At 47.8% G+C, this 11806-nt stretch overlaps 1 protein-coding gene across 1 annotated transcript; it reads left to right on the top strand.

The window, feature by feature from the left end:
* The first annotated feature begins 3225 nt into the window (after positions 1–3225).
* On the top strand, positions 3226–11268 carry adamts1 (ADAM metallopeptidase with thrombospondin type 1 motif, 1). Its single transcript, XM_020482714.2, has 8 exons — positions 3226–4780; positions 5944–6287; positions 6534–6666; positions 6819–7276; positions 7757–7943; positions 8243–8421; positions 8693–8868; positions 9133–11268. The coding sequence occupies exons 1-8, from the start codon at positions 4156–4158 to the stop codon at positions 9869–9871; spliced, it is 2841 nt and encodes a 946-aa protein (XP_020338303.1). The 5' UTR covers positions 3226–4155; the 3' UTR covers positions 9872–11268.
* The last annotated feature ends 538 nt before the right edge of the window (positions 11269–11806 follow it).

Here is an 11806-nt window from a genome sequence, read left to right as displayed (position 1 = left end):
AGAGTCTCAGCTAAGGACTTACAGAAATCTCTGGAAGATTCTAACATCTCTGTTGACGAGTCTACGATACGTAAAACATTAAACAAGAAAGGTGTTCATGGGAGGACACCACGGAAGAAGCCACTGCTGTCCATAAAAAACATTGCTACACGTCTGAAGTTTGCAAAAGAGGACCTGGATGTTCCACAACGCTACTGGCAAAATATTCTGTGGACAGATTAAACTAAAGCTGTGTTGTTTGGAAGGAACACACAACACTATGTGTGGAGAATAAAAGGCACAGCACACCAACATCAAAACCTCATCTCAACCGGCTGCTTCGAAGCCTCTGCTTGCTATCATCGACGGAAAAATGAATTCCCAAGTTTATCAAGACATTTTGCAGGAGAATGTAAGGCTATCTGTCTGCCAATTGAAGCTCAACAGAAGTTGGGTGATGCAACAGGACAACAATCCAAAAGACAGAAGTAAATCAACAACAGAATGGCTTCAACAGAAGAAAATACGCCTTCTGGAGTGACCCAGTCAGTCCTGACCTCAACCCGATTGAGATGCTGTGGCATGACCTCAAGAGAGCAGTTCAAACCAGACATCCCAAGAATATTGCGGAACTGAAACAGTTTTGTAAAGAGGAATGGTCCAAAATTCCTCCTGACCGTTGTACAGGTCTGATCCGCAACCACAGAAAACGTTTGGTTGAGGTTATTGCTGCCAAAGATGGGTCAACCTGTTATTAGGGTTCACATTCTTTTCCCACCCTACACTGTGAATGTTTACACAGTGTGTTCAATAAAGACATACAAAATTATAATTGTTTGTGTGTTATTAGTTTAAGCAGACTGTGTTTGTCTATTGTTGTGACTTAGATGAAGATCAGATCAAATGTTGTGACCAATTTTTGTTGAAATCCAGGTCATTCTAAAGGGTTCACATACTTTTTCTTCCCCCTGTACCTGCATTTACTAAGGTGTTGTCTTTCACTACAAGATTGATGACGACGATGATAGATCATTTTACCACAATCCCATGTCAGATTGAGAGTAGAAGTGTGTGCGTGTGTGCAGTGCTGGCATGCGTGCGTGCGTTTTCCCTGTTGCTATTTAAAAAGACATCGAAAGAGCATAGGGCACACGGTATGATCCACTCCATGATGAGAATGGGCGGAGTGTGGTATGCCAAAGTGCAGACGCCACATTGCACACACACGCACACACACACACACACACACGCCTACACACACCCACACACACTCTAGAATGTGGTCACATTCATTTATTTTTATTTTTATAGCCAATGGGGATGGAGTGTACTTATTAATCTTCACGCCCTCATATAAATGAATATGTGTGATAAATGTGGTGTAGTGGACTCCATCTCTCCGTATGACACGTCCACGAAGATAGCACAATAACTGTTACTCCCTTAAGAAACTGACGTGTGTACAAGAGTCAGGGTGTAGCTGCATATGATATTATAGAATTGCCCTGACTCCCTTTACAGAGGCACCATGGGGTTCAGTGATCGCTCATTTCAAAGTTTACAAAATGGATGTGGCAATCCCAGATTGATATGTTCACTATGTTCTAGTGTGTTGCTCCTATCTAGGGATTAGCAAGAATGCTGTGGAGTCACCGTAAGTCCCTATGGGGCCCTGAAGAGTGTACGAATTGATGGAAGTTCCAGTCCCGGTGGTACTGAGGTCTGAGAACACTGAGGTCAAATGTGATGTTGTGCTGCCATCTGCAGGCTATTGGGCTTTTGTAACCAATGAATGATCCCCACCAACACAATAATACTACATGACTTACGCCTTGCAAACTCTTTTCTGTGCCTAAATGAAGCACCCAATACAAACAAGGCAACAACAACAGCCTATGGCCTTCACTTGTGTTCCCAAAATGCCATTGGCCCTCAGTACAAGTCATTTAGAGATCGCAGAGGTGCCAGACCCATTGAAGTATATGCCATCGAGCAGACTGTTTCATCCAACGCGACTTAGAGTTATGTATGCATACATTTTTCGTATAGGTGGCCCCCCAAAATCCCGCCATTGCAGGTGCCATGCTCTACCAACTGAGCCAGACAGGACAAGATGTCATTCATAATACAGAATGAATTCAAAGATAATGGATTTTGGCAATCAAAGACCCCTCAAACAAACATTGGGACTAAATGCCCCTCTATGCCACAGAGAGGTGTACAGTTGAGGCTGGTATCATGGCCCTGTTCATTTTATAGCCCTTTTTTTTATTTACAATCCCTAATGCCTCCATACCAGGGTTAATAAAGATAGAAATGATGGTCTTCCATACAACCAATTCATATTTTCCCCCTTACATGTGTGACATGCAAATGCTGAGCCAAAGGAGTCTAGTCTTACGTGGGACTAGCATGTGCCATGTATTGGATTTATGGCAGTAGTAGAGCCTTTGTTACTTTTTTCCACGGCCCACGTCTGACACCTGTTGGACTACTATGTCACTACAACTAATTCCCTCTCCCCGACCTGTTGCGCTTAAGGTGGCTCATCACAAGTCTCCCCTCGAAACGGTAAATTAAATGCGTACGATGGGCTCCAGCTAACGCGTTAAAAACGCATTTAGTGAATTAATTAGAAATGTTTCCCTCGTATACTTTACTTGCCTGGCCATACTCATAACAGACTCGCAGTTCACTAAGAGGCTGAGACCACCGTGTATGGCACTTTTTCCATCTTATCTCTTGATCTTTATCTCTTGGCTATTGGTGTTCCTGCGCTGTACCTGTGACGTCTCGTTTTGTTCCCGTACGGTATGTACCACTTGTCTGTCCTGTCATCTGGGTGAATAGACTAACATGCACATGTAAATAGACTTACCATACATAGACACGGTTGGGTTTAGTCTTTTATTGGTGTGTCACGTATCATTATTCAAACGTGATCTATAATACTTAGCAAATATTTACTCGGTCACTGGGAGGGGGCGAGTAATCCGGGGATAATTCGTTTGGAAAGGTTCCAGAGTACTGGATTTATACAAGTGATGCGGTTTGCACCATATGTTTGAGAAGAGGAGCTGGGAAGACGAGCGCGGGGAGGGGAGGGGGTGTCCGTCCAAGGAGAGGGGCCCTGGCCTCGGAGGATTGAGTGGCGAAGGAGATACGTCCAAGGGACTATTCCACCTTAAGAACCCACCGGCCCCTCTGAGCTCCCTCTCCCCGAAGAGCTACAGAAACCCGCCAGGCCGCCACCGCGCACAGCTCGCTTGGCACTGAGGCTATGCAAACGACTCCTCGCTCCCCGTATCGAGCCCCGGTGCGACGGTTGCCATGTCTGACCTGCTATCCCCACATCTCCAGTTTCACAGACACCACAACACTGCCACAGATAAACCACTGCCACCTTCATGAAGTGTAATTTACGTTCAACGTGTGGGTATAGCCTATAGGATATATGAGCACAGCGTAAAAGTAGCAGGGGCGAAAAGTATGAGAGTTTTTTGTGTAAATGATGAGAACGTTTAGGGGGAGGACGGGGGTATGGGGAGACGAGTGAGGGCTGTAGTCCCGCCTACAAGCAGAGCAGGGGAAAAAAAATGTTCTGGGCCAAACGCGTCCCACTCCACATTGATTGATTATTATGGCACGTCTCTATGTCTGCGTTTTGTTGCGCACGAGATTTCGTCTCTAAAAGATCAAAGGGGCTTCAGGAAGGGGTGGTCCTGAGTAGGGGGATATATAGGGAGCCGGGGTCTGTCCTTCTTTAAGGCAAAATCAGAGCAGAAACTAGACGGCACAGTAGAAAAAAACCTGCGCCCGAAGTCACATAGAAACTCAAACAGCTGTTGAGTATTCAAGAGAGGGCTGAAAGAAGCACCAACGTCCAGAAGAGTTGGAATTTATCTACTGCTGAGCTTTTTTCGACCAAGAGAATATAAGACTCAAGCTTGAAGCAACAAGACATGAAGTCTGAGCTGTAGACTATTTTGAATGGGTTTTGCACTGGATTTGTTTCCGTTTTAGTTTTTTTTTTACATTTACACAATTTCTGGAGGTGTTTTAGTTCTTGGACTGATATTTTTTAGTAATTAGTGGAGTCTTTTACGGATTTTACTTGCTTCCGCCAGACACTTCAATATCATTTTATCTTTCAGTTTGAAGGGTTTGACACGGAATATGATGTGGTTCGTTTGCGTCTCGTTCTGTTTGATTACCGCTCTGTGCGTGAGCGCGGCGCACGGCACATGGGAGGAAAGTACAGTTGTACCGGTCAGACTCGACCCGGTTCGGCCGGAGAGGGAAGCCGAGCAGGGCCGGACCCTTTCGGTAGAGGAGCGAGAGAAGGAGTCGGAGATGCGGGTCTACCGGTTGGACGTATTTGGCAAACGGGTGGTCTTGGAGCTAGAGCCGGACCAGACCTTCCTGGCACCTGGGTTTGTGTTCCATGTGGTGGGGAGCCCGGAGTTGCAGGCGCAGCGGGAATCTGACAGCAGCACAGCCGAGACTCAGTGCTTCTTCTCGGGCACGGTGAACGGGGAGGAGGACTCCGCAGCTGCGCTCAACCTGTGCCACGGACTACGGGGCGGCTTCTACCTCCAAGGTGAAGAGTACTTCATCTATCCCAATAATTCGACTGATGCACAGCCTATTGATGGGGACCTCCACCTCATTCGCCGGAGAGGTCAGACATCTTTTGCAGAGGAGAGCAGCTCAAAGTGTGGGGTCAACGAGGACGAGGACAGGTTGCCAGAGAATCAGGAGACAAAAGTAGACCATGGAACCACTAACTCAGACCACCCAGGTATGCATTAACACTTATAAAACCTTTAACTTGGGTCCATTTAGTAATATGCTGACTTTAAATCATATTCATAGGCCTACATCTTTTAGTAAGAAAAAAACATAAGCCAAGCTGTTGCAGATAGTAACTTAGTTGTGTTGTGTGTCTACATCATGTATGGCAAACGAAAAGGACAAATTCCTGTACCAGCCGTGTCCTGGGGCTTCAATTTCTGGAACGGGCAGAGTTTAGCCTTGAGGATTTGTCTATCCAAATTACCTCATCTTCTGTCTCGGAGTGATGCGTAAAATACCACTTTTACGCAAACATCTGAGCCTCTAATAATTACACACAGCGAAGGCTATATATTTAAATGTTGAGGTAAGGGTGGATAAGTCGATACTTTGACCGGTGCACAGCTAGGGTTAACGGGGAATGGGCTCAGCTTTGACAGTATACGCAGGCAAGGGGAGAAGGGGGAGGGTAAGGCTCGGAGGAAGTGAGCGGGGAGTGACCGAGGGAGGGAGGTACGGGCCGGGCACGGGGGCTGGTGGAAACTAGTCTCGCCGCTTCCTGGTACTGCACGTTGCAGGTCAGCACTGTCAGACATTTTCCCAGATTTTTTTTTCTCCCCTCTCACATATAATTTCCGCCCAGTGAAGGTCAAATTTGGGAATGTAGTCCTTACGAAGAGACGACCATACAGAGAAAACGATTTCACGTGAAATGTCACAGAGGAACTCATGTAAAAACGTGTTTTTGGAACACTAAAACATGTAATAATCACATGTGAAATGCATGTGGTTTTTCAGTAAGGGGCTGCTGAGTCACCCAATGAGAGCCGCTGGAGCTGCTCCAGACACACCTGGAGAGGTCGATCTGCTCAGTGCTCAGGCGCTCTTCATCTGCCCTAGAAAATACAACTTTGTAGCTTACAATCCATGATGGCCTGTAGTATCACTTGTTACAACTCAAATAAAATCACTTGTGACCACTCAGATATTTGCCATAAGCAATTTGACATTTCATCTTCAAGTCTCTCATCTCTCATCAGACTGTTTACAGACTAACAGTTCATCAATTTTAAACCAGAGAAACCAGGCTCTCACAAAATAACTGTCTTAAATGTCTCACTCTAGGCCAGTTTGTCTCACCTCTCTCGATTCTTCTCTCTTTCCATCCAGCCCACCACCAGCGGTCCAAACGCTTCGTGTCCACGCCCCGCTTCGTGGAGATCATGATCGTGGCCGATCAGTCCATGGCCGAGTTCCACGGTGCCGGACTCAAGCCCTACCTGCTCACCATCATGGCGGTGGCATCGCGCCTCTACCGTCACCCCACCATCCACAACTCCATCAGCCTAGCCGTGGTCAAGCTCTTGGTGGTCTACGAGGAGGAGAGCGGCCCCCAGGTGTCGTCTAACGCTGCCCTGACTCTCCGCAACTTCTGCCAGTGGCAGCGGCAGCACAACCCGCCCAGCGACCGCCACCCAGAGCACTACGACACGGCCGTGCTCTTCACCCGAACGGTATGTTGCTTTTGTGTTTTAACACTGTTTTCACAATGCTTTTTACACCGATGTTTACCGTGGTAACAAGCAACACCTTCACAACTACTTGGTTGCTTTCCAAATGGCACCCATTTCGCTATATAAGCTCACTACTTTTGATTTGAAACAGGGTTCTGCTTTATGGTATGGGTTCTGTGTCTGTGTGTGTATGTGGGAAAGCAGTGAGTTTGACAGATGTGTTTTGTCCCTTCTCACCCCCTATAGGACCTGTGCGGCGCCCACTCCTGTGACACGCTAGGCATGGCGGATGTGGGCACGGTGTGCGACCCGGAGAGGAGCTGCTCCATCATTGAGGACGACGGGCTGCAGGCGGCATTCACCGTGGCACACGAACTTGGTAAGATGATACCCTGATGCCAAGCTGACACATATGCACCACACATTCACATCTCTGTCACTAGCCACACGCTAGTACACATCTCGTCTCTCAGTCCCAAACCAACCCCTTGTCTCCCCTCTCTCCATTCCTCCCTCTCTTTTGTGGCTTAGGCCACGTGTTCAACATGCCCCACGATGATTCCAAGCAGTGTGCCAGCGTCAACGGTGACCATTGGGGCTCGCACATGATGGCATCCACACTGTCCAACCTGGACCAACTCCAGCCCTGGTCGCCTTGCTCCGCCCTCATGGTCACCTCCTTCATGGACAACGGACACGGCCAGTGCCTATTGGACAAGCCCCACAAATCCCAGCCGCTGCCTGCCACGCTACCCGGAACCGTGTACGACGCTGACCGCCAATGTCGCCTGACTTTCGGGGAGGAGTCACAGCACTGTCCCGACCTGAGTACCACATGTGTGGCACTCTGGTGCACAGTGACCACAACCAACGGACTGCTGGTCTGTCAGACCAAGAACTTCCCGTGGGCAGATGGGACGCTGTGTGGCCATGACAGCTTCTGCCTGGCGGGACATTGTCTGAGCAAGACTGAGGCCGCTCGTCACCAGGTGGGTGTTAACCCTGTTATAACACGTCCCTATGACAAAGTCTTAAAGTCAATGGGAGTGATGGAATTGGTCCATTCGGGGGGAAAGGAAGTATAATGCAGCTTTGGGATTGGCTAGTTTGAGCTACATTGGATTAGGTCCAATGTTATGTCTTTTGTTTTAGATATCAGGCTAGCTATAGGAGTGTTGAAATGTTATAGGACACTCAAACTCAAATCTGGACCTTGAAGCCAGTTCCACTGCCTTATTATCAGAGACTGATTTTGACCAAGGACACCAGGTGTGTGCAATTAATTATGAGGTAGAACAGAAAACCAGCAGGCTCCGGACTTCATAGGGTAAGAGTTGAGTACCCCTTATAGGGGCTAAAGTGTGTGTAACTATGAGCTTTTTAGCTATAGGACTACCTATAGGACTATTGAAGTGTTATATGGGCTAGAGTGTGACTATGAATGACGATGATGTCGTCTCCTGTTGCAGACTCCAGTCAACGGTGCCTGGGGAGTATGGGGACCATGGGGAGACTGTTCCCGTACCTGCGACGGAGGGGTGCAGTACTCCTTCAGGGACTGTGATAACCCTATGCCCAAAAACGGGGGCAAGTACTGTGAGGGCAAGAGGATCCAATATCGCTCCTGTAACACAGAAATCTGCCCTGGTAGCAATGGTAAGAGCCTCTACTAGCCACACATATGACATACTTAGTTCATGCTTATTACATAGCTGATACACTAATTACTCTCATTACCCATACATATTTATATATTTATACTTTGAAATTATACAACCTTATTTAGACACATAGGCCACTGACTTGCATATTATACCCATACTTATACTTTCGACACGTTTGAGAATAGCCATATTTGAATTTCACGGCCTACTGTAAAGTTAACATAAGGCTCAAGCTAATCTAACAGTGAATATCACACCTCTCTCTCTCTCTTCATCCCTCTTTCTCTGTAGGTGTGTCGTTCCGCGAGGAGCAGTGTCTGGCCCACAACGATATTTCGTCACAGGTCTCATTCGGTTCGGGAGAGGGCGTGGAGTGGGTTCCCAAATATGCCGGCGTCTCGCCCAAAGACCGCTGCAAGCTGGTGTGCCGGGCCAAGGGCACAGGCTACTTCTTCATTCTGAAACCCAAGGTAAGTGAGGTCACACCACAGATACTTTTGCAAAAATGTAGACAAACACTGTCTATGCTAGCTAGACTAGCTAACACGGCCTAGGCTAACTAGGCTAATACTGTCTAGGCTAACACTGTCTCTAGGCTAACTGGGCTAAGCTAATGCTGTCTAGGCAAACTAGCCTAACACTTTCTAGGCTAACTAGGCTAACACTATCTCTAGGCTAACTAGACTAAGCTAATGCTGTCTGGGCTAACTAGGCTAACATTTGTTTCTCTGCAACCGTCAGGTGGCTGACGGTACTCCCTGCAGCCCGGACTCCACCTCAGTGTGTGTGCAGGGTCAGTGTGTGAAGGCGGGCTGTGACCGAATCATCGGCTCTAGCCGTCGCTTCGACAAGTGCGGCGTGTGCGGAGGCAACGGCTCAACCTGCAAGAAAGTGTCGGGTGCCCTGGAGCGTGCCAGGTGAGAACAATGACCTATGACCTCAAAACAGCCATCTTTGACTAGAAATTACTGTTTTCTAGTTGAACCCATTTACTAACTTTTACTACAGTCTGTAGAATCCTATTTTTCTCTAATTAATCTATCTCTATCACTCTAAACCTCTTAGCCCTGCCATCTCTTTTTAACACAGTGTCTTACTCTTACAATTAACTTAACTCTTACACTTATGTATAACTTTTTATCATTGGCTATGTTTGACCCTTGTGTTTTTCTGCCCCTCAGGCCTGGTTACCAGAACGTCGTGACCATCCCCGCTGGCGCCACTCACCTGGACGTGAAGCAACGTGCCCCCGGTGGTGGTCGCCATGACAACAGCTACCTGGCAGTGTTGCGCCAGGACGGCACCTACCTCTTGAACGGCGACTACAAGCTGATGACTCTCGAAACAGACATCGCCCTCAAGGGGGCGTTGCTACGATACAGCGGTAGCTCCGCCTCCCTGGAGCGTCTACGCAGCTTCTCGCCCCTCCCCGAGGCCCTGACCATCCAGGTATTGTCTGTAGGCGACTCGCCCCGTCCCCGTGTCAAATACAGCTACTTTGCCCCGAGGCCCGCTTTGGCGTCACCTAGTGGTGGAACGGTGGCACGCCGCCAGTCCATCAATGCCATCCGGGAGCTGGGGGACGCTGAGTGGACCCTGCGGGAGTGGGGCCCATGCTCGCAGAGCTGTGGGGGCGGTACTCAACAGAGGGAGGTGCTGTGCCTGGATCCCCAGGGGCGGCCATCGCGGGAGTGCCCGGAGGAGCTGCGCCCGTTGGCTTCACGCCCTTGTGCCACACAACCCTGTCCTTCATGGTTCCTGGGGGAATGGTCGGCGTGCTCTAAGAGCTGTGGCCGTGGGTTCCGCAAGCGCCCGCTACGCTGCGTGGGACACAACGGGCGTACGCTCGCCCACGAGAGCTGCGACCCCAAAGACAGGCCTCGACCTCTGCTGGACTTGTGCAACCAGAGCACCTGCTAAGACTGTCGGGACTCACCTCATTATTACGTCCCTGAAGAACAGCTCATGAAAGAAAGAAAGAAAGATAGAATGAAAAGGACTAAAACAACCATATCATCATGAACTTTGCGCCTGATAATACATTGACCAATCATGAGAATGTTTACATCCCAAGCAGAGTGCTTTCGGGGTGTTTTCGGGGGGTCTAATGGGTCCAATGTGGCCGACTGATTGACTGACACTGCAGAGCCAACAACCTCTCTCTCAACTCCCTCCAGCTACTTTAGTATTGTTTGGGTCTGCTCCGTGCCACTGCCACCCCTAGAACACCACACAGAATTGGTGCAGCTGCCCACTGGGCTGGCATGGGGGCACAATGCAGGCACACTGGGACCTTCTCCCTCCCTCTACACCCATGTCAGTGGAGCTGAGATGGAGGAAGAGTTTAAGTGGACACTTCTCTTTCGAAAAAGCATGCTGCTTTAGGTGCCAATGACATGCTTGTGTTTGTGTGTGCGGTGGTGGTGTGTGTGTGTGTGTGTGTGTGTGTGTGTGTGTGTGTGTGTGTGTGTGTGTGTGTGTGTGTGTGTGTGTGTGTGTGTGTGTGTGTGTGTGTGTGTGTGTGTGTGTGTGTGTGTGTGTGTGTGTGTGCGTGCGTGCGTGCGTGCGTGCGTGCGTGTGTGGGCTGTCTGTCCTAGCTGGACTGGACAGACATCTTGGGGGGACTTTATATGCCAGATGTATCACTGTACAGAATTGGCTACCTTGGGGTGAGGATGTATGTATATGTATTAGAAACAAATGAATGGTCTCACTGCCACACATTCCACTCCCTGTATCGGTTGGAGGCACTCCCTGTTTCAAAGGTTGCAGAACAAAAGACAATCCGAATTGTCCCTCCTAATCCATACAACTTTGTACGCAACCAAACTAACTCAATACAGTTCATTTCAATCAACTTCGGGTCATTCCTGAACAAGTTGGTATGTGCTGCTAACATTCCAGTAGAATCTCCCAATAGACTCGTTCCAATAGACGTATTATTCAAAATGCATCCCGGACTGAACAAAACCAATTTCAAAGCCATATCACTCGGCCCCGCCCCAGACCAAAGAGGTGTGTGAGCAAGCGACCGCGCGTGTGTGTGGCTTCTCTCCTGCTACTACTTCATAAGTAAGTCTCTCCTGCCTTCCGAGAAGGTTTTTTTTTTTTTTTTGATGATGATGACGTTTTGTACAGAATATCCAAACATAATTTATTTTTGTTAAATATAATCTTGTTGCTTTTTTATTATTATTGTTGTATTTTTTATTTGTTATTATATTGAAATAACAGAAGGATGTAGAGTATATAGAGTATTTATACAGTATTATATATATGGTCCTAGGTTTATGAATAAAGTATCACGTTGACCTATACACTGTTGTCACAAGTGTGGTGTGTCTTGGTACTCTTATGCATCCCTACACACACACAGCTCAATAGATTCGACTCTATACATACACCTCAATCTATTCCACTCTATGCGCGTGCACACACACACACACACTCACACACGCACAAACATACTCACAAACATGGCCTTCGTCAGCAAATATATGGTGGGATTTGTGTAATAAACATAATCCCCTTATATACTCATATGTCTGGTCATGTCTCCCTTATGGACAATGTGTAATAAACATTTGTTCCACTGGGTGGCAGTGTTTCAATGGCCCCTCCGGACTTCCGCTGGGTCTCAGGATAGGAATGCTGATCTCAAATCAGTACCCCCTGTCCATGTAATCTTATGCATTATGATCTCAGCACTCCTATTCAGGCTCTGATGTATTATCAGTTTAGCCTTTTAGTCAATAATGAATTAATAGATAACATAGACAGCAGGAACCTGATCCTAGATCAGTACACTTATTCTGAGAAGCTTTATGAATACGGCCCCTGATGTAGGATTTGCAA

Source organism: Oncorhynchus kisutch, linkage group LG5, assembly GCF_002021735.2.
Source record: "Oncorhynchus kisutch isolate 150728-3 linkage group LG5, Okis_V2, whole genome shotgun sequence".
NCBI classification, from domain to species: domain Eukaryota; kingdom Metazoa; phylum Chordata; class Actinopteri; order Salmoniformes; family Salmonidae; genus Oncorhynchus; species Oncorhynchus kisutch.
This window is presented reverse-complemented; position numbering and strand designations above follow the sequence as displayed.